Source organism: Phaethon aethereus (assembly GCF_964289735.1).
Source record: "Phaethon aethereus genome assembly, chromosome: 19".
Lineage (NCBI taxonomy): Eukaryota > Metazoa > Chordata > Aves > Phaethontiformes > Phaethontidae > Phaethon > Phaethon aethereus.
Window position 1 is genome coordinate 4,038,106 of NC_138595.1, and position 22,270 is coordinate 4,060,375.

The 22,270-nt window shown below is 51.4% G+C and overlaps 3 protein-coding genes across 3 annotated transcripts in view; 1 reads left to right on the forward strand and 2 right to left on the reverse strand.

The window, feature by feature from the left end:
* TEX14 (testis expressed 14, intercellular bridge forming factor) overlaps nt 1-3,327 on the forward strand; it is a gene marked incomplete at its 5' end in the record, with an annotated part of 30,654 nt that extends 27,327 nt beyond the window's left edge. Inside the window, 5 exons of the mRNA XM_082008543.1 lie at nt 149-266; nt 463-558; nt 1,549-1,658; nt 2,924-2,987; nt 3,174-3,327. Of these exons, the coding sequence (XP_081864669.1) occupies nt 149-266; nt 463-558; nt 1,549-1,658; nt 2,924-2,987; nt 3,174-3,207 (422 nt within the window). The 3' untranslated portion in view covers nt 3,208-3,327. The remainder of the gene's footprint in view (nt 1-148; nt 267-462; nt 559-1,548; nt 1,659-2,923; nt 2,988-3,173) is intronic.
* Nucleotides 3,328-7,028: 3,701 nt separating this feature from the next.
* LOC309411848 (pinopsin) lies at nt 7,029-9,975 on the reverse strand (the record flags this gene model as incomplete). The annotated part of the gene is made up of 5 exons (XM_082008598.1): nt 7,029-7,296; nt 7,769-8,008; nt 8,221-8,366; nt 8,853-9,035; nt 9,627-9,975. 5 exons carry the CDS (start codon nt 9,973-9,975, stop codon nt 7,153-7,155), a joined length of 1,062 nt encoding a protein of 353 aa, XP_081864724.1. The 3' UTR covers nt 7,029-7,152.
* A 5,218-nt stretch (nt 9,976-15,193) lies between these two features.
* The window catches only part of DOC2B (double C2 domain beta), a gene marked incomplete at its 3' end in the record, with an annotated part of 33,999 nt that continues 26,922 nt past the window's right edge, over nt 15,194-22,270 (reverse strand). The window contains exons 5-9 of the mRNA XM_082008774.1: nt 19,030-19,156; nt 18,667-18,824; nt 16,319-16,400; nt 15,987-16,083; nt 15,194-15,330 (exon numbers count right to left, since the gene is read on the reverse strand). Of these exons, the coding sequence (XP_081864900.1) occupies nt 15,194-15,330; nt 15,987-16,083; nt 16,319-16,400; nt 18,667-18,824; nt 19,030-19,156 (601 nt within the window). The remainder of the gene's footprint in view (nt 15,331-15,986; nt 16,084-16,318; nt 16,401-18,666; nt 18,825-19,029; nt 19,157-22,270) is intronic.

The window sequence follows — 22,270 nt, forward strand, 5'->3', positions numbered from 1 at the left end:
GGTAGAAAATCAGATGTCTGAGGAAAGTGTAATTGAGAAGTGGACAACTGGAAGTTTCCCAAGTGCAGTAAATAAAAAACACATTTTAACTTCTTTATTATCTTCCTTCATACCTTTGATGTTAAAATCTTTATGTTTATGTGAATAGTTCCTTATCAAATTAAAATGGAAGATGGAGAGTCAAAAAAAGAATCTGAGAGAAGTTGGAAGAGGAATCATAGTTTATGGACTAAGGAGTCATTTAATCTAGCAGAAGAAACAGAAAGGTATGAAAAAAGTACAATAAGACATATTTGGCCTTGAGTTACAAAAATGTAGAATAATGGTTCCAGTATATTTTAACAAGATTCAATATTTACAGTAGGCCAACTTTTTTAAGAACCCTGGTAGTTATGACTGTTTTATTTTAAAATGTGTAGTATTAAACTTGTCAGCATCCATTTTAAATTTTTTATTCAACAGGGCTCACTCTACTCTTGATGATATTTTAGAAAGAATGCTCCATGCAATTCCTGGAGATGAGGACATCCAAGAGCAACCCCAGGGACACACTCTTGGGTTAGTTGATAATTGATACTTTTTTCATAAGTTTATTTTGTTTATGTTCTGTGTACAGATCTATGCAGGGCTTTTCAGAACATGGGCTGTCACTCCTTAGAGAGTGGTGTGTCAGGGAACTTGCCTGGAGATATCAATCTGAACTCTGCATGCTAACTTGAGAGGGGAAAAAAAAATGTTTTGTTAATATAATTTTCTGTAGGTGGAAAGGAAATACTTCAATAGGCTTGGAAGGCAGTGCATAGTCTCTACAGAAATTGGAGATAATTTGACAGAACAGTAGATGTTTTTGAGATAGAGAATAATGTACATTAAGAGAACAGAAGCATGAAAGCTCTTTGGAAAAGACTTTAAAGATGAGTTTGGGAAGATGGTTATACTGTCATGGCGATATAGGAGGAAATAAAGAAAATGGCAGAAGTCATATATACATCACTTTAAGAAAAAGATTCATAGCCCAAATAACTCTTAGAACCAAAGGTCAGAGCCTAGTAACTCTGAACAACTCCACAGTAAATGCTAGTGAGCAGTAATAAGTCATTCCTAACATGTATCTTACTAAGCAACACAAGATATTCTTGTGTTTGGCATCAGGATATTTTTTTAAATTGAACACAGAAGGCCAATGTCCTGATAACCAGGAGGATCTTCCTGACAGGACAGACTGATTGCTGCAGTATACTGCCATGTTCATAAATGGCTGGATCCAAAGTCCATTCACACTTGTAGTCAGCCTGCATTTACTTAATGCTGTTACGTAAGGAATCATTGGAGTCTGCATATGGATGTAAAGCTAAGGCTCATCTGTATTCTTGGAGGGGAGAGGCAGTTTGCTTGAAAGTTGGAGGGGGCAGATGCCCCTTACAAGTCAGGGTAAAAATAAAAAGGCATCTAGTATGTCCAGAGGCTTCTGGTTTAGTGCGCTGTATTCATCCTGTTTAAAAGAAAGTACAAAAAATTGGGATGATACACAAAACTCTGTCATTCAAGGGCTGCAACCCTGCAAGATCCAGAAGATATTGGAAGGAAGAAGGGAGTAGAAGAAGGTGGAGCCAAGGCCAGAGGCAGAGCAGCAGAAGGCTGTGCAGGGAGTTCAGAAGGTCCTCTTTGTCTGTGAAGCTACTGGATGCTCCGCTGGGCAGTATCACATTTATTACATCATTAGTGCCGAATTTGTTGAGCTTGCACAGACTACCCTTTTGCTTTTCTTGATTTCCTCCATCTGGGTACCTGTGCTTTTAAAGGAGAGGAAGCTGCTCTAGATGTAAACTCTCCCGAGACACTTGAAAATTTCCTGATTTTTTGGGGGGTCAGTTGAGACTGACCGTTTCGTGGAGTTGCAGAGTGTGTCTCTCATAGCGAGAGTGTCGTTTCCTCTGCTCACTTGAAAGCACTGAAAGACAGCTGATAATACTGTATCTGTGTCCTGTTTAGTGCTCAGGTTCTCTGGCTTGGGCACCTAGATGCTTCACGCTGTAGGAATTTGGTTACTATCCCTATGGTTTGGTATGTACCTGTGATGTGTATGCTAATGCCATCAAATCCCTTAAACATCTGTTTTGGTCTCATCTCCCTGGCTTCCCTTTAATAGAAACTAGAAGTAAGGAAGAAGATCCAAGATAAAATAAAAGTGTTTCCTCTGTTCTGTGAAATCCAAATCTCCATTAAGAACTGTCAAAGGTGATTGTTATTCTACAGCTGAAGTAAAAGGTTGCCATTTTCAACATTTCTCAATTAAAGATGTTTCTTGGTACAAGGAGGGGGCTGACGTATTAAGTTAATGTGCATTTATTGCTATGCAGAAAATATGAAAGAGCTGGCATTTTGTCCATAGGCAGTAGTCTGTCTGTAGCACAAGATAACTTAGAGGAGGCTGATCTTCAGCGCTGTGGGCATTTAACACTTCTACAGCAGTCAGCTTTACAACACATTTTGCTTTCCAGTTAGGCACCCGAAGTTTGAAATGTCCCAAATCACTAGTTACTTTTGGAAATGTTGATGGTAATTTTTAAACCTGGAGGTTTGGGTGTGACATCATTGTGCTTGTTGTTTGCACAGCATTAGCACATATGACCCTATTTTCTGTCAGATTTCTAGGATAAGTGAGCTGGTAGGGATTGGGCTTCAGGTTTTGAAAACAGAATGTTTTCTGATCACAGAGAGGGTCCTGTGTAATGCACCCCATGGCAACAGTGCAGAGGCTGGTTTCTGGTTACAAGCGCAGCTTAATGGGTCTAGCAAAGGGATCTGTAGCGCTTGATTCAGCATGCTGCTGTGTGCTGACAAAACTGGAGCTTTCTCTTTGAAGGGTTGCGTGGCTGTGTATGTTCTTCTTGGTTCTGAGCCGCATTTACATGTTTTTTAGACACGCGTCCTGAAGATCAGAAATCCCACTTACAGGAACAGCTGTCTTCATCTTTGCCATTCAGGTGAGCCTCTCTGTGAATTAAATTGGGCTTTTGGCAGAAATTTTTGTATTCTCTGGCTGTATGAGATACATTCTTCTGTTCCATGCTGAGGAGGGAGACAGGGGCAATATGAAAGCCCATTCCCTTCAACTTGTATTTTGATATAAGAAAAAAAGCCAGCTGTGTAACTTTTTTTTTTTCTTACAGGGTGATTGTTTTGGACCAGAGCTCTCCAACATGATTAAAAAGGATAGTGAAGAAGTTCTAATATATCACCTGCTTACTGCTGCTTGTACAGCCTGTGAATGGCAACCCCTTTTTGGCCACATAAACAGTTGCAAAGCTCGGACTTCCTTTAACTGAAGCAGCAAGTACGGAAGAAAATCTAATGGTCTTTGTAATACAGTTTGTACTGGTTTTACACCATCGTTGCATGTATGGGCAGTATCAGCACTATCGCAGGACTGAACTGTATTCTGGATGTAACGCCTTTACAAAGCAGGCTATGTGGTGGGGAGTTTTCTGCACATGCACGCTTACATAAGCAAAAGAATCTTTTGCTCTGTTGCGTTGTGCAGTTTTCAGTGTCACAGATAAAATGATTGTAATTCTGCAGACTGCTGTTACTGCTCAGGCACTCGTTAAATTTTTCCATGCTGGAGTGTGGAGCACTACAGCCCATGTAGTGTATGTTTTTCCTTGCTCATTAAATTTAACAAGGTAATTTCTTGTTTTCTCTTTTCTTAGTGCTTTTGTGATCTAGTGTTGAACTGATTTGACTGATTAAGGGGATTAATTGCTGTGCAAAAAGCTAATGAGAAAGAGGCAGTGTTCTCCAGAGATTGCAAGTGCAGCAATACATTCCCTGCCAGCATTAGGCAAGAATATGAGAAAATCTGGTTAGTATTTACGAAGATAACTGTTGTTTAATTAAACCACACTTTTGGTAGGCCTCATCCAAAAAAACCAAAAACAAACAGACCCTGGATATAATTGAGCTTTGGATCATGATTTTGATGGGCACAGCAACTTCACAATTAACTTTTCTTGTGATAAAAACTGTTCAGCTGCAGGAGGTGTGAAGATTGGCCTTGTGCCTTTTTAACTGACACTGGGATTTTAGCTGCCTTTGTACAGCTGGGTGTACCACCTGGTGCTTTTTCATTCCTCTTCATGTAGCGAAATTCTGCCTGTTTGTAATGGTTAGTTATTTGGTTTAACAATGCTATTAAAAGTTTCCAAGGTTATTGTGCTGCCATGTGGTTCTTTCTCTGGTTTTGGAGGTTCTTTTTTGGTTTTGGGTTTTTTTACTTGTTATTAACTATATGTTTCCCATCAACAGACAATGTATACAACTAGATGCTGACAGAGCTGCTCCAGGGAAGGTGCTGCAAACTGGCAAACACTGGGGAGCTTTCTTCAGAAGGAATCAATTAAAAATAAAAATCTTTCATCCATTTAGTTGTGTCATGGTAGCAATGGAGCAGAAGCACCTGTGCAGAGGAGACTGCAGTTTGAGTTCTGCACCTCACAGCAGTGCCTGGTACATGGGAAACAGGGCTTGCTTTTGTGCCTTGCACAGTTTTGTCCAGGCAAAGGTTTAATATTTTCCAAGCCAGACTGGTATCAACTGCAGGAACCCAGTTTTCTCTGTGAGTTCTGTACTCTTGCTGTAGGCAGAAGAACTTTATATTCTTGATAGATGCTGCTGGAACAAGATCCTGCTTTACATCAGCCTGGGGCTGTGCAAAGCGTTGTGTTACCTTGCAGCCTGTGGCAGGGAACAGAGGGTAATGACAAATGCACACAAAAGTTAAATTGCAAATTTATTTTGTGATTCTGTCCTCAGTGGCTTCTTACCCACAACTGACAAATAGCTCAGGGTCATTCCCTCTCACTTCAGGCAATGTTTTGTTATGTTTCATAGACTTGCTCAATTAAATAAAAAGTAATTGAAACTTTTGCAGGGCTGCAGCAGTGTGGTGGAGTGGAGCAAGTGCATGTGCATTTTTGCATGCACATGATTATAGCTTTAGTTTGCGACATATGAAGTCTCCTTAGCTGCTTGGATTTCTTTTTCTGTTTTATCTGTCAGACCAAATGGTGAGCAGACTGTGAACCATTTCCCTATCTTTTTTTAATCTTAATGTGGAGATTTTTTATTTCTGTTGGTAGCCTTTCAAGTAGTCCCATAGCCTGTCTGCTCTCCTTACGGAGGCCAGAACGCAGCAGTTGGATATTTCAGTTTTTCAGCTGCTGGTCCTTTTCCAGATTTAAGTTTAGCATGAATGTAAATCATCCTAATAACATAAAGCATGGATGCAAAAGCTGTCATTAACAGGAACAATTACACAAGTACCAGCAAAAGACATGCTGCTTTTCATGTTCCCAGAGAATGAAAGGCCAATTAATTAAATTAAAACAGTGATACTGAGCTGTTCTAATTCCTTTCTGAGCTGCTGGCCTGCAAGCAGGTTTGCATGTAGGGAAGCAAGTGGAGAGAAGGAGGCCAAGACACAGGCCTGGGGCGAGGATCTCCGGGAGCCGGCTGTGTTTCTCCAGAGGCACTTGCAGGACCCTGCGGTTACGTTTGAGTGAAGACAAGCGGGAAGAAAAGCAAATGTTCGTTCCCTAAGCAGCTGTGTTTCAGCTCCCTTGTACCTGTTGTACTGGGCTTGGTTTGGAAGCAGAGAATCTTGGATAGAACAAAACCTCCGTTCCCCCGGATCTCGTCATCGCTTCTGCCGGTCCAAATTGCCTTTCTCACTGCCTGGCGCCAGGCTGGGGACTGCATGCTAGTGAGGCAATTTAGTGAGGCGATGAACAACTTTTAGCAATTCTTCCCTCTAACTCCTTCATGGGTTTGCTGCAACAGCAAAAGCTGTGGAAGATGGTGGGAGGAGGAGAGTAGCGAGGCGCGTTTTGGGATCGTCCTTGGAGACGATGGGCGATAGAAACAAAACTGCGGAGGGGAGAGTGAACCTTTAAATCTTGTGACTGTGTCTCATTTTGAAAGCAATTGAAGTGTTCAGAATCAAAATTTGAAAGACAGTTAACTATGAAGGTAGACAAGCTGCTGTTAGTGTTTTTTAAGATAGAGGAATTTGACGAAACCAAGGCTCTGGGGGTTGCTGTCTGTGGTACTGCCTAAATCTTGTACTTAGAAGCCTTATCCATAGGCTCCTAAATCTCACAAACAGCACTGCAGTATAGAGGTGTAATTGCAGCTGGTGTAGGTGAAGGTTGTGTTTTGAGATTCAAGATCAGGTGTGTAGCTGTGGAACCCCATGGAGGGTTTTTTGTGGGGTTTTTTTGGTTTTGCCCAGCAGTTTGGGTAGTGGTGGCTTGGCTATGCCTTGTCCGCAGGGCCTGTTACAACCTGGGTTGTAATTTGCTGGGGAATCAGTGGGTTTAAGACCTTTCCTCATTGCCTTAAATATAAATAAAACATATAACACTGTGTCTTTTGAGCTATGTTTTTTTTCCTGCCACCCATTATAATGGCATATGTAGCACTTGCCAGGAGTGAGGAAGTGTCAGCTGTAGTAGCGGGAGGTGAAGTGTTTTCTGTCGAACCATCTATCAGCTGGTAAGAGAGATGCATGTGAACTGGTCAGTGTTTATTAACCTTTATTAGCGCAGCCTGCACTTAAATATACCTGCCAGATTTTTGCCAGTTTCACAGCGTGACCTCGAACTTCACAGGGAAATGGGGCAATGCCAACAGGACCCGGTCTATCTAGGGACGGTGGATGTGCGGCTCTGTCCTACGGCTGGCTTTGGAGCTGGTGTCACAGCCGAGAGGGTTCAGCCTGACTCCGGGGTGGAACAGCAACTTGGGATGTTTCGCATGGAGGAAAAAACTACTCTTACTTCCTTTGTTCTCAAGAGTCCTGATTCCCCGAGGTGAGGGGCTGGAAGGAAGGGGTGTTTCCTTGGGAGAGTGAAATAGAAGTTTGCAGTTTATCCTGTGAGGGGGATCTTCCTGCAGGAAGACAAAGTTGTGTCGTTCTGGGGACTGGTGCGAGGGTTTTTGGGGACCTCTCTAACCCCCAGGAGCCAGCCGTCTCTGGGGTGTGGGGTGCAGCTACGGCACCGGGCCCTGCGCTGTGCCCGTGTTGAGCGAGGCCGGGTGGGACAGGCTGAGCCTGAAGCTGAGGCTGGTGCAGGCAGGATCTGCCTGCAGTTAGACGGGGTGAGATGGTGTCACCTTATCCCGCAGCCCGTCTGCAGCGACGCCTGCGTGGGGGCCGGGAGCAGCCGGAACAGTTTTTCCTGACCCCCAGGGGTGGTGACCACAGCACACCATTTTCAGCAGGCAGCTCTGAAACTGAGCAGGGAAAACGCAGGTTACGTGTCGCGGAAGAAAGCTGGCGTCCACCTCGAGACTTGGAGGCAGAGGCTGTGGGGTGGACGCTCCTCAGCCCGTTGTACTTTGTGTGAGATCTGCATTAAGTCCCAGCCCAACTCTTTGCTGACCCTGGCAGTTTATTGACAATAAATGGTTCATTCTGTTTGCTTTGTGTGTTCAATGAGCAGTTTGTGATCTAAAATTAAGCTGCCTGACCCCATAAAATCATGGAAGCAGAAAATGAGCTCTTGTTCAGGCTCAGAGGCTGCTCCCTCCCTTTCCATTTCATTCCCCAAAACCTTGCTGCTTATACAGCACCTCCTCGGTTGAACCTGTGTTTACGCTTCCAGATAGGATAGATGTTTCCTCCACAGTTTATGAGGCCATGAAGTTGTTCTGCAGAAGCCCCAGTGAAGCTGTGGTTTCGTTAGCTGGTGGCTCGCGCTCTCACCTGTTTGTTCATGAAGACGTATATGATTGGATTGTAAACCGTGGCGGTCTTGGAGAAGTAGGAGGGCAGGGATGCGAGAGCCGGCTGGATGGCGATGTCGTTGTTGGTGGCCACCACCAGGGCAAACGTGGCATAGGGCAGCCAGCAGATGAGGAAGGCCACCACCATCGTGATCACCATGCGTGTCACCTCCCTCTCCGCCTGCTGCGTCGTGTCCGACTCCTGCTGCTGCGCTGCAGCCTGCGGGGAGTTTTGAAGAGAGAGAAATGCCCGTTAACAACTTCCAATGGCATTTCTATCCCTTAGGTGCCCTGACAGCAGCATCAGGATATGTCAGCTCCATCGACTGCCACAAAAACCTGCCGTGAGGCTCTTCATCCCAATAGAGATGTGCCTCGCCAGCCGCTTTGTGAGCAGGAAACCATTAACTCACCTGTACTCGCCATACTTACCGCTCGCAGGGTCATCAGCAGGTTGGTGTAGGAGAAGAGAATCAGGCTGAGGGGCATCACGAAGCAGGTGACAAACAAGGCCAAGATGTAGCTGTTGTTGTTGCTGCCACCGGTGTACCAGTTGGGCCCGCAGGAGGTTCTCAGACCTGGAACAAATAAGTTTCAAAAAAAGATCAAACTGATCATGGGCTTGGACAGGCTCCAAAATAGCGAACGCCGGCGCTGCCCCCTCTTAGCGATGCTGCCTCTCACTCTTCTGTCCCCAGTGGCCTGGAGATCAGCCACTGCGGTTTTGGGCTGGCCGACTGCTCCATGTGGGAGGGTGATTTGCTGCGGCATGCAGCGTTATGCCAAGTCTCTACGTGAGCAGATTTGGGCTGGGTGCTGCTGGGTGTGCTCCGGCAGCTGGAGCAGCTCATGGCTCTGATGTCCATCAGATGTCTAAGAATGACTGCAGCATGTCATGCAGTGGGTAACTTCTGAAGAACAACCTCTGCGAGAGGATTATTGACTGAGCAAGCAGGAGGTGTTAACATTTTAAATACCAGCATAGACACTCTCCAACTACCCCATGCTTGAAAACGATAGATGTAAGAAGGCGATGCTGTGGACCCTGAAGCACACCTCCCTACCTTCGGGCACGTAGCTGCTCCAGCCCATGAGTGGTGGGGTTGTCCAGAGCAGGGACCAGCTCCACGTGAAGGCGCAGCCGCTGACGGCGTGCCGGTGCTGGAACCGAAAGCCTCCCAGGGGTCTGCAGACCACGACATACCGCTCGAAGGCCAGGATGGCCAGGGACCACAGCCCCACGATACCTGGGGAGAGAAGGAGGGTTTGTGCCGTAGGAGCAGGCTCTCCTACGGCTCTGCTGCCCCTGTGGGGACGGCAGATGATGATTAAGAGCTGTTGAAATAAACGGTGTTGTAACAAGTCAGACATTTTTCTTATGGTGGGGATAGCTGTGAGGATATTTGGCCCTTAAAAATGGTTGGCAATTGGGTGTCTGTGACGCATCCTGGTTACGACCACAGTTTCTCCGCTGGAGTGTCCTTGACAAAAGGTTTTGTGCATTTCCACCTTTCTGGTGCACACACAACCATCCGTGTGCTGACATAGCAGCCAGCACCCACGAAGCGCATCCCGAGCAAGGACTCCCAATGTGCGCAAGTGACATTGCCCGCCCTGTGAAGACCAAGATAGCATGTGGTGACCTGACACAGCCAACCAGCTGCTTGACCCTTCCCTGCACTAAAGAATAGCTGAAGGACAGGAGCTTTCCATCACGCACAAAGTGTTGACTTTAGGAGATGCAGCAATCATCTGACGAAACGTTCCCCAAGGCTCCTTTGCTAAAAACAACAGCCCCAACCAAAGACAAAGACAGGTCTCGAGGTTCGTGTCCTTACCCGTCAGGGAGACCATGAAGCCCTCCAGCTCGCACATCTGTTTGCCAAACACAAAAAAGCCGTTGATGTTGTTGGAGAAGCTGACAGAGCTGCCGCAGAGCGTCACCAGCAGGTTGGCCACGGCCAGGTTCACCAGGATGTAGTTCAGGGGGGACTGGAGCTTCTTGTACCTGATGGACACCACGATGACCAAGCCATTCACAACCGAGGAGGAGACCACAACGATGCCCATCAGCACGGCCACTGACAGGTACATGCCCCGTGGGGCCTGGTGGGGCCACTGGGGGCCATCAAAAGGCCCCGGGGTCCCGTTATCTGGGGGCTCCTGTGAGCTGTTGGAGGAGTACATCCGTTGTCTTCTGGAGCAGCAGCGCCAGTGCAGCTGATGCAGGTGACCCTCCCCAAAACCAAAGCCTCCTTATAAAGCAGGAGGGCCTGACGCACCCCGGAGGAGCTTTGTGTTAAAATACCTTAAGCTTTTTTTTAATCTGCAGGGTTTGTCCTCCCACCCCTCTTTTTATAATCAGCTCTTTATTCCGGAGGGGATAAGGAGTGACTTAAAAAAAATCTGATGACTGAACAGTGCATCATTTAATTGAGTAAATAGATTTTTTCCTTGTGCTTCCCAGCTGCCTTCCCCATGACCCCTGCCCAGCCCTGGCGCCCGGGACTGGCCGCTATTCCCCGTGCCGTGGGTTTGCTGGGCTGCGGGCGCTCCCATCCCATTGACCGGTGCTGGAGCACAGCTGGGAGCACCGGGAGCCCCGAGCCGCGTGGCCCCGGGGGGTGCGGGGTGCTGGGGTGGGGGCAGCGGCTCTGCCTCGCCTGGGAAAGGAGCCGAGGAAAATCCCTGCTGGCCACATCGAGCTCCTGGGGGCCACGCCAGCCACTGCCAACAACAGCCACGTGCTGGCCGTGGTCTAGTTCAGCTGCATCAGTTATAAATATACATGAATTGTATTAATATACCAATTAACATATTTTTCTAATAATTATAACTAATAATATAAATATATTAAATGTTTAGAATATTATATGGAATATTATAATATAGTATTATAATATAACATAATAATATTATATTAGATGGTGTATATATACATTCATACATGGATGTATGTGGAGAGAGCATGCAAGAAAGAGCGTGAGAGAGTGTGTTACCTGTAGCTATATATAATACATATAATACATATTAATATATAGCATATACTTACATGGTCTGTTAAATAAAAAATTTATACATATATATGCATATTAAATTATACAAAAGTAATACATATTAAAACATACAAAGTATATATATTATATATTTTATTATATATTATGATTATAAAGACTGCATGTATACGTACATGCTTCCATATGTGTGAACCCTTAAATATAGCTACCTATATCTGTATGTATATATATAATATAGATTCACGTATATATTTACATTTAATATTAGACATACACATAATATATTTTATAGTGTATCCATAGAATATAAATATATACATAGATACATAAGTATATAGCTGTCTATGTAAAGGTGTATATTTTTATACACACATGCAAAAATATATAGTATATAAGAATGCATGTATGGATACATACATGCATAAATATATCTACTATATAGAGGAGAGGTGTAAAAATTATATTATACATTATAATATATATGTATAATTGTTATATATACAATATAACAATTATTTATTTTAATACTATAAGATATAAAAGTGAATGTGTAGCTATACAGGCATACCTAGATATGTAAGTTTGTAGAGTCACATACAGTGTATAATATAGTATATATTTAACAGCTATATTAATAAATCATGTATTATAGGCTATATATGTTACACACACATACATATAAATCATATATTTATATGCACATAATAATTACATACAATATACTGTAGACAGTGCATTTATATACGTATACGTGCAGATATAGGTATCTATGTATATACCGATGTATAGCTCTATATTTAGACAGACACACCCAGCGCTGTAGCTCTACCTGTGATAACCACACAGACAGACAGACGGGCAGACAGAGAAGCACCCCCGGCCCCCCAGGCCGCGCATCCCGCGGGCGGCCGCAGCGCCGCGGCGCGCAGGGATCCGGCCCCCCGAGCTGATTAAATGGGGCCGATGCGTCAACACCGTCGGCGCGGCCGACCCAGCGCCCCGTCACAGAGCGGGGCCCCGGGCCCCCGGTGCTGCCGCTGCCGCCCCGGCGCGCTCTGCGCCAGCGCCTGCAGCCGGCTGCTCGCCCGGCCCCGCACCTCGGCCGTGGGTAAGACGGTACGGAGAAACGCCGAGCCTTTGATTTTAAAAATACATGAACAGACACAGCATATAATTAACTAACTCGTTCGCATGTGCACACACGTGTATATATGCACCTGCATGCACGAGTGTACGTGTATATATAATGGGTGCGTATAGGTGTTTGTACTGCTGCAGGGGGAGATGCCGATACAGAGACGTATAAAGCGCACGCGTGTCGGTACGTACCCGTCTGTGAGGGAAGCTCAGTCTGGGCCGTCCCGTGGATGCTCCGGCCGAGCGGCAGGCGAGCGCCGTATCTCCCCGTGCCATGGTCACGCTGCCGCAGCTGGTGTCACACGTGCAGGGACCAGCGCCAGGGTCTCCGTTTCAATGCCAGGGTCGAGGCCAAGGAGCAGCTGGTGGCGAAGGGTGGGGTGGGTGCGGGGAGCTAACGCCCTCCGGGCTTCCCAAGGGAAACGGCCGTTTCCAAGGAGGGGGCTGCCTTCGGCTCCGGTGAGCAGCCCGGCTGCTCGCTGCCTGAATAGTAACCTTTAAAAAATATACGTTCACTCAGTCCAAAACTACGGGGGGAGAGGACACATCAGACGAGGCAGCTGGGGCAGCCGCGGGGCTGGCGGCACCTCGGCTCCGTGCCCGTGCAGGGCCGCGTCCCGGCGCCTTCGCCCCGGGCAGGACGGTCGCGGTGTCCAAGGTGGCAAAATCCGTGCGGAGACAGGCCCGGCCCAGCGCCGGCACCGCACGGGGCGTCTCGAAAGCCCTAAAGAGCACCTTGAGCGATGCGAAGTTAATGGAAACTTCAGAAAGACCAGAGGGGTTTGGTTTTTTGGTGTGTTAACCCTCCCTTGACTAATGTCCCTCCCACCCTCCACCGCCAGCACTTACGGTCCCGGTGCAACCTCGCAGCACCCTGCCGAGACACAGCGGGGTCCCCAGTGAAAGCGGCGGACGTGGCCGCAGCGCAGTTACGGTGTTGGTTTGTTTTTTCAGCAGCAAGAGATTGGAAAGCGGAGAATAAAGCCAAGCAGCACCAAGCGTGCCAAGCACGCTCTGGGTTAAAACCACCGCCCGCTCCCCAAGTGCTCGCCGGGCCCCAGCTCTTCATCCAGCGTTTCTGGGTCACGGTGCTCCACCCGGGAAGCGCGGTGCCGTGCGAGCTCATGCACTGTGGCACCGATGTGGGGAGATTCAAAACTTGCACCGCCAGCATCCACCTTTTTTTTTGTTTTTTCCCTTTTTATTTTGGGTTCTCGTTATAAATATTAACAAATCTGACAAAAAGTACACAGATAGATAATACTGAAATACAAAAGTCTTTTAGGATGCAGGTAAGGACAGTTTCTGCAGCCTTCACATGGTAGCAAAACATCAGTATCAAACATTTCACAAGGCCTGGCATGACGACCACCACTCTGCATGCAGCTCGGACGGACGGACGGACGGACCGTCTGCTTAGAAAAGACTGGGATACAAATTGAAGGACACCCCCCTCACACACACATCATGTCCTACTCCACCTCAGGCATAAACCGGTTTCATGGCAAGATGTCCTGAAACAAATGATGGATGAAAGTAACTTTGCAAGAAAAGGGAGGCACGGCCGACCTGGCGCTCCCGTAGCTCTCCTGGAAGCTCAGACCTAAACCAGGTTTTAAAGTGCTGGACCAGTGACAGACAGAGAGGATTACTGGGAACATCCTACTTAACACGCTGCTGGCATTCAAATAAAATCCATGCGTTATCTTGCGGAATGCATTACAAATATTAAGTTATTAAAAAAGCCCCTATGAACGTTGCTTTGTTCCCCCCCCATCAAACAAGGTGTAACACGACTCTCACTTTCGTAAAGTAAAGGTAGATTTCCAGAAATCCAATTGCTTTCCAAAAAAAAGAAGTCGGCAACACACGCACGTGCCACGCACACACAGCTACGGGGCTCGAAAGCTGTGGGTAAATTGAGACCGATGGGGAAACAGCAGCTCTTCCGAAGAAATCCTGGTTTAACGGCTTCAAAAATTTCTGGTAAGGTGCAGCACTTGGCAGAAAGTTTTAGCTCATCCCAACAGGCGCCGGCTCTTGTGCAAACCAGGGTTTGCCCAGTGGGATGGGGATGCGGAGACCATCCAAGGTGGGTCTTGAGAACTGGGATTATTATATTATTACTGCGCCGTACACAGAAATTTGGTTTGGACACTGAGGCAGCAAATGGACCAACCTGACGGCTGTGCCGGAGCTGAGCATCTCTGCAAACGCGATGCCGGCTCGGCCCTGCGGCTGGGCTCGCTGCACGCCACCAGCTCCCCTTGGTTGGGTTTTAGGTGATGGCATGAATTGGAAAAAGATGAATAAGGGAAAAGTGATAGAAAAATTTGGCCTGAAAGCTGTCTTTGCTGGAAAAATAGCTGTGCTGAAGCCTGGCTGCGTGGCTCCGGCCGCGAAGGCGTGGTTTCATTAGGAGAGCGGCTGCTGCGAGGGCAGCACAAGACTTCGCCGCACGTCCCGGGCAGCAAGAACAGCCGGCGGCTTCGCTGGGCGTTTCATTTTGCCCCCCACGTCTGCAAACGTGAAGCCGCCCAACGCCGGGGCCGCGAGAGGGAAGCCGTGGTCTGCACAGCGCTTTCAGCTTGCTGGCTAACTTCACGCGGGTTATCGGAGAGGACGAGCACATTTCTGGAAGAAAAGCAAACAGTCTTCCTAGGTTATCAGGGGACACAATCATTCCAACGGAGGAGCTTTAAATGCATAATAGACTGTTTAGGCCCAAACCACAGAGACTGACAAACCACCAGAAATATGGCACAATTGCCTTGAGAAAATAGTTCAAGTTTTAGAGGTGCCTTTTGCTCATATTAGATACACGAACGGAGACTGACGCATTCATTTTTGCCACTGAATTGCAAGGCAGCGAGAAGGTAATTCAGTATAGCAAAGAGTGAGGAGAGGAGTCAGAACTGCAGTGCATGCAGGCGTGTGGTGTCGGTGTGCACGTGCACACGTGTGCGTGTGTGTGCATGCGTGTGCATGCTCGCGAGTGTGTGTGTGAGTGTGTCAGGGTACAAAGAGGCATTTTGGAAAAGCCTTAGGGGACGGGACCCGCTGAGCAGAACAAACCGCCGCTGCCTTGTTCCCTGGAAAGGGTTTCCCTGCAGCCAGGCCGTGGCGTGGGGTGTCCCGCTCTCCCGGCTGCCCCGGTACCACGATCCCCCGTATCCAAAGCCGTAAACGACAGAAGTCCAAAGGCTGTGGCCGGCAGAGCTGTGCCCGCCCGGGGAGCGGCCCCGCGGCGCTCAGTCGCTGAGGACGGCCCCCGGCAGCTCGTTTGTTAGCGTGTGCCAGCGCTCGATTTTCTTGTCCTTGTTTTTCAGGCAGTCGAACCAGTGCTTCAGCCGCTCGCCTTTGGCATTAATCCCTAACACGACTCCACCTGGAGAGACAGACAGAGGGAGGGAGAGGTGGAGGTGAGCAACAGCCCCGCGAGGGCTGCGGGGGCTGCCGGATGGAGCCGGGTCATGCAGCCGCTCTCGCAGCGTCCAACGCCACGACCTGATGTCACACACGGGCAATCCCAGCCCGGCTTCCCCGGCCCCTCACAGCTGTGGTCTGGGACCTGCTCCGGGCACCTTGTTCTTGTGCAAGGGCTGGGTGCTCACCGCAACTGCAGCAGTTGTCAGAGATACGGGACACTTCTCAGCAATAAAGCACAATGACCAGTAACAAAAATCACAACAAGCCTAGACATCCAGCAGAGATAAATGAAACCTCCCTGTTAAACCTGATTCTTATTCAGAAGAAACGGTCTGAAAACAGAAGGGGAGAAGGAGACGCATCTTCCCCCTGCTTGGGTGCTCCTTGCGCGGGGGATGCCTGAAGCGAGGAGCAGCGGGGCCGGCTGTGGGAGGGGAGGCTCAGGTGCAGGAGAGGGATAAAAGCAGAGCAGAAACCCTGCAAGAATGAACGTGGGGATGGAGAACAAACCATGAGGCTGGAGAAGTGCAGAAAAGCAGGCGATGAAAAAAGAAGAGGTACAGAAGGTGGAGATAAAAAAAAGGCCAAGGAGACCTTCTGGAGTGCCCCACTCACCTATGAAATCGTTTGATTTCCCAATATCGTAGTCCCACACTGTGACTTCCAGGGTCTTTTTTGCCAGGTCGCCATGCTTTATCTCGTAGCAAAACTCCTGTTGGGGAGCGGAGACAGGGTCAGCACAAACCCGTGCCGGGTTCCTGCGGGGGCTGAGACCCCCAGGAAGGGGCTGGGGCTGTCCATCCTCCTCCTCAGGCTGGTGCCCTTTGCCGCCCACGGGGAACTCAACCTCGATCCTTCACCTAACGACTGAGGTTGTTTTGTTTTTTTTCTTTGGAGTCCGACTGAGAAAAGTCCCTTGGTGAGAACCACAGCTGGCAAAAACCCACCTCATTGAACTCAGGGTTCAGCGTCTTCTTCTTCACCGCCGTCTTATGCTTTGATTTCTTGTCCTCATCTGGTTTCAAGTAGCTGCAATGAAACCAAAGCAGCAGGTCACACCCAGGCCCCGCGCCGCTCGCAGCGAGGAAGGCAGGTAGGGCTGCCCGGGGGCTCCCCTGCAGCCCGGGCGCGGGTGGGGGCACCTGCGGCTGCGGGACCAGCTGCGGGCAGAGGCAGGGTGAGATGGGTGGCTGAGCCCCCCGAACTTGCAGCTCCCTCCTCCCCTGCCAAAACGCTGGAGAAGGCTGGAAGGAAGCAGCATTTCCCCATGTCGGCGCAAGGCGAGCCGCCGGCTGCCGTCAGAGCGCTCCGATTATCCCACCTCCAGTCCCGAGAGGACACTGGCACCGCACACACGCTCCCAGCCCCGAGCCAGTCCAGACTTGGGACCCTGTCACCAGTCCGCCCATCCAGAGCCTTGCCGGGAGACAGAAACCACACGCGGGTGTGTGAGAGGGAGCAGGAGCAAGTGCAGCGGCCGCGGCTTCGTGCACCGCTGTTTTCTGCACGTATTTCGCAGCAGCGGGGCCGAAAAGCAAACTCGATTAACGTGTTGTCGGGCAGAGAGGGCACCTGAAATCTGGGCCAGGCCAAAGTCAATCCATCACCGTTTCGTGTTGGTGCTGCTCCTTTAAACATCAGTTCTGCTTCCTCGTTACACTTTCCAGATTTTGCTCATAATTAAAAAATTAGGGCTTGTGCCGAGAAGCAGCACTTGTCTATCTGCTCTGCTTCAAGCCCTGCAGACACAAGCGACTGCAGAGAGCACAAAGGGCACCTACAGAACGACCGTGTACAACGGTGGGAATGGCGTTACTGCAGGGACTGAGCCTCCGACGAGCATTTGAAAAAGCAAGAGTGGCTTTTTATGCAAACACCTCCATTCCTAAAGAACGATTAAATCGGAAGGCGAAAGCGTGCTGCTGATAAACTCCATGACCGGCCTCCCAGGCGGGGTTTATCCCAGTAGCTCTGCCTTAACAAACATCCCTGAAAGTGCCAAAGTTTGGGTCAGGCCACTGCGGGCAGGGGCGTGGGACGGGTGTGGGGGGGCTGCTGGCCCTTCCTTGCCATGGCCCGCCCTGCTTTGCAGAAAGCGAGTTTGAAAAAATGCCATCCGCCCAAAAAACAGGAGCTGCGGCAACGCAGGGCCCTGCGCCAGCCCGGCTCTGCGTCAGCAAACCGTCGCCGTCCTCAGCACCCCTTAATTAGCCCCTGGATGACACCGACTTCCCTGAGTCACTTGGGTGAGGCTGCGTCGTCGCAGCAGCCCGTTACAGTCATTTTAACGGCTCTTTTTTTTTTTTTCTTCTGTTTAATATTGCTGGTATTTTTCAAAAGGAAGGTACTCCCAGTCATTTACATTGGAAAGTGTCAGCGGGACCTGTAAATGTGCCCCCCGCTCTGCTAACCAGGCCCCGGAGCCGCCGGAGCCACGGGTTGCCATTAAAGTGCTGTCTGACCTAATTACACGCACGTTGTAATTAGAGCCTTTCCGAAGCGCGGGGTGGTGGCCCCGCTGCCGGGCGGGGAGCTGGGCTGGGAGCCTCCTCTCCCTTGGGATCTGGGGAAGGGGACGACTAATTGCCTGTCCCCTGGGGCTGGGAGGGGGGATGCCTGCGCCCCGGTGCCACCGGCTGGAGGCCAGACCTGACCCAGCAGCCATCCCCGTCCGGGCAGGGACGGCACCGGCTTCGAAGAGTGAAAAGGCCGGGGGTATCGCCGGGAAGGAAAGCCAAGGCGCCCACCGGTGCCGAGCGAGGTCCAGGACCCTCGGGCACAGGCACCATCCTGCTCGGGGAATAGCCATCGCCGCGCAGCCGGATGAGACCCACCACCCGCCAGGCTGGGGCCGTGCCATAGCAAAACCCTTTGGGCCACCAATTCCGTCCCCGGGGCCGCGTCCCTGCCGCAGACCCTCTCCCAAGCAAGGGCAGCGCCAGCGGGCAGCGCCGAGCCTGGCCGCGGGGCACCACGGCCACCCTGTCGCCGCTGAACCGGCGGGGACGACGTGCTGGGACGACGCGCTGGGACGACGCGCTGCCCCGGCGCGGGTGGGCACGGCCACACGCCACCGCGCGGATCCTGCACCCACGTTGCTTTGAAGCGCTGTAAAATAATTGCCGGGGAGTAACACGCTCCAGGCGAATGCAAGCTGCTGCCGTGACGCCCTCATTTGCATCTCCTAATGAGATCAATTAATTTCCACCGCAGGGAGAGGCAAGGGGGGACAGCCTGGCTCCACCGAGGGCTGGCAGCGGCAGCCTCGCCCGCGCGGCCGCGGAGCAGCACTCACGTTTTGACGTAGGGGTCCGAGTAGCCGTTGGCGTCCATGGCGGCCAGGTGGGCGCAGCGGATGATGCCCACCAGCAGCCCCTGCTTCTGCGAGCTGTACTTGAGGGAGATGAGGATCCGGCCACGCTCCTCCAGTGACTTGTCCTCTGTTTTATCTATCTGGGGGAGGGAATGCACCCAGTCCGGGGGCCGCTCTGGGACACGGCCGCAGCCGGACACCTGCCTCCCTGGCGCGAGGGATGCTCTCCCCGTCCCTGATCACGGCTGAGGGGTCAAACTACCTCACGCTCCCACGTGCCACAGGGAGAAGCTCCTGTATCCACGGGCCCACAGTGGGGGACGCTGCTGTGAACCCCCCACTCACCGGCAGCTGCTTCTCCAGGCAGATGTTGAAGTTTTTGGTCTGATTCGGCTTCAGTTTCTTCAGTGGGATCCGCGTCTCCCCAATGAACTCGTTGTGGCGGAACTTATCCTCGTCGCAGACCGAGATCCTGCAAGAAGCACGGAGTGAGCAGGGGCAGGGCCGCCGGGGAGAGGGGAGGCGATGGCACGAGGGAAGGGGCTGCCCCGCCACACCGCAGGTCCCCCCAGTGAGGGGACGGCTTCGAGGCCACCATTCCCCAGGTGGTGCCAGCCCAGGCACTGTCAGAAAAGCAACGCAGAGCCTCAAGCACCCTAATGACTCTTCCATTAAAACACCAAAGTCATCCGTGACTAAAGCAAAACTATTCTGAGCCGCTGCCAACCCAGCTGCATCCTGCCCGGCCGAGGAGGCTCCTCCTAAACCCGCTCTCGGACCGCCCGGTCGGGAGAAGCGTGCATCCCCGCAGGGCTCCCCCCCACCCCAGGAGCCCGGGCACTTTTCCACGGGTGGCAGCTCTCAGGGTGTCCCCTGGCGCTGGGGACCTGGGTGCCCGGTCTGGGACAGGGAGCGGGTCTTCCAACCTCCTCTCCCACCATGCAGACAAGACCAGGAGGGACTTGCAGACCTAGCCTGCGAAAGGCATCACACCTCAGCCAAGCAAAGCTCTCCCAGCCCCGCTGGGGTCCTGCACAGGGCCGGGTCCTGCAGTGTGCCCCGTGACGGCAGCCTGCGTCCGAGGGCAGTGATGGTGATGCTGAGCGAGGGCTGTTTTCCCTGCAAAAGCTATAAATGCCTTTTCCTGAGCTGGCAGCTAATGAGTCATTTCTGTGCTGCTTCCCAGCCCGCTCTGGGCGTCAGGAGAGACGACAGAAGAACAAAGTTGGTGTTTGCAGGGAGCCTTTGCTCGCAGCTTCTGAAATCCCAGAGAGAGGGCAGGAGGGTGGTGGCTGCCTTGCGAGGGACCGGCCGTCCTCCAGCAGTGTTGCCTGGAGCTGGGGACAGGGAAAGCCGTCCCGTCCCCCTCTGAAGGGAGCATCCCGCACCCCCAACAGAGCCATGCAGGGACTGGCTGGGCTCCCCATCCATAAAGGAAAGGCATTTCCCTTTCCTTCACTCCTTTTTCCCCTTTAAAAATTTTCCTACAGCGTCTTCTCGTCCTTTTGCTGCCTGATTTTTTTCTCACTTTCACCCACTCCCGTTGGTGCCATTTCCCACAGGCGGCACCGCAGAGGCCGTGCTCCGCCTTGCCGGGTTTCGACAAATGGGTCCTATTCAGGAAGGGGTAAAAGTAATTAAAGATCAACAGTGCCCTGCGATCTCGCCTCCGAGTAACTAATTGCACACCACACCTCTGGCCTGCACAGCGCCTGGACAGCTTATCCGTGGATGCTTTGTCCATGGATGGCTTGACCTCCCTCATGCTCACAAGTGAACAAGGTGGCAAGGGAGCCGTGGGGATGGCCCGGTCGCACGGCACAAGGACTGTCAGGGCTGGGGAGCAGCCGAGGAAGGGGTTTGGAAAAAAATAATACAAGCGGGAATACGGCGAACGCCGCCCTCCAGAAAACTGTAGCTGGATGCAGCGTTACTATAGATACCCACGAAAAAACCCCACCCCACCGCAACAGTAAAATCCTCAAAGAGAATCTCAAATGCAGGCACAACATTTCCTACATCCCTTCCTCTTCTCGCCTCTCTTTTAAAGGACAAAACCAAAGAAGGAGCAGCAGCAGCTCCAGACAAGAAGCGGCACTTGCCGGGCGTGCGCAACCCCACACCCGTCCGGCCCGAGCTCTGGGGAGGGGAAGCAACGCAGGGGTAGGAGAGCCGGGCTGAGGAGCGGAGCGTGGCCCTGGCAGGGAGCAGGGGTCTGTTTTTACAGCTGGCGATTGCGGAGCCGAGCCGCCTCCTGCGCACGCGGGGAGGCTGGGTTTGGCGCTGGCTTTACCTCTGAAGAACATGAGTAACAAGATCTTCCCCCGACAGTGTCCAGATACGCCCCAGAAGCACAACGAGATACCGAACGCGCTGTCCTGCTCGCTGCGAAGCCCCGGCACCACCCGGGATGGGCAGAAGCCCAGGAAGGAAAAGGCTGGAACACTTCAGCCTGGTGGCAGGGAGAGCGTCTCCAGTGTCGCACCGGGAGAGGCTGGAGATCCCTACCGAGCGCCATTTCACTGCCCTCAGGGACACGGGAAGCCCCTTGCTCCCACCTTAGCGAGCAGCTCCGAGAACACCAGCCCCCGTGCAGCTACAGCCCCCGCTACAGCTCAGAGACCTTCAGCTCCGTCCCAGGCAGCTGCAAGCCCCTGCCCGTCCTCCCCAGGGACGGCTCCTGCCCGCCCCACACAGCCCCCTCAGCAGCAGCCGGGGCGCGGGAACACCCTGCCGCGGCCAAACCACCGCGCTGCCGAAGGGCAAAGCCTTCCCCAAGGGAGAAAGGTGACGAATCGGGCTAGCGTCGGGGTCCAGCAGCGTGTCCCCTTTGTCCCACGGGACCGACAGTGCTCCGGGCAGACCCGCAGGAGCCGCGCGACGGAGGCAGCCCAGCCCGGCACAGCGCTGGGGCAATGGCCGACCTCCTCGTCCCTGCTGATGTCCCAGGCTAGTCAAGGTGTTTGTGCGGAACCGGGTCCCTTGGGAGGCAGTTTTTGACACATCTGCCCGACCTGGGAACTGCCGCTGCCTCCGTGCAGCACGATGGAGCCAGAGACACCGTCAGGTCTCTCCCAGCCGCACTTTCCCTCTGGCACCTCTGGCCACCTCTCAGGTGGGTCCCCACATTTTGTGCCCATCTGTGCATGACGACCAGAGGTGGTTCAGACCCAGAGTTTCGTGTCAGCGCACCCAGTCCCTTGGACTCGGCCCCCAAACCCCGGTTCCTCTGGCTGGCCGTGGTTCATCTTCACCCAGACGGTGTTTTTAACTCGGGCAGGCAGGCAGTGCGCCGGCCCCGTAAGCGCGGGCAGCAGCGTGAGTCAGATGAGCAGGCGGCTCTGGCCCCAGCCCTCCCGTTGGAAACAGGCATAATGCAATTACACTCGCTTGAATTTTATTACGAGAAATCGATGTGATGGAATTTTTATGCCTTGGGTTAGAAAATCAGCTCCATGACAAACAGCAAGAGATGCCTCTGGCAGCCACGTTCACCTGCCATCCTGAGCCCTTTAACTCGAACATCTCCCCTCCCTCGTCGCTCTTTATTAAACCCAATCCCTTGAGCCTGGCTTTTGATTTGGCA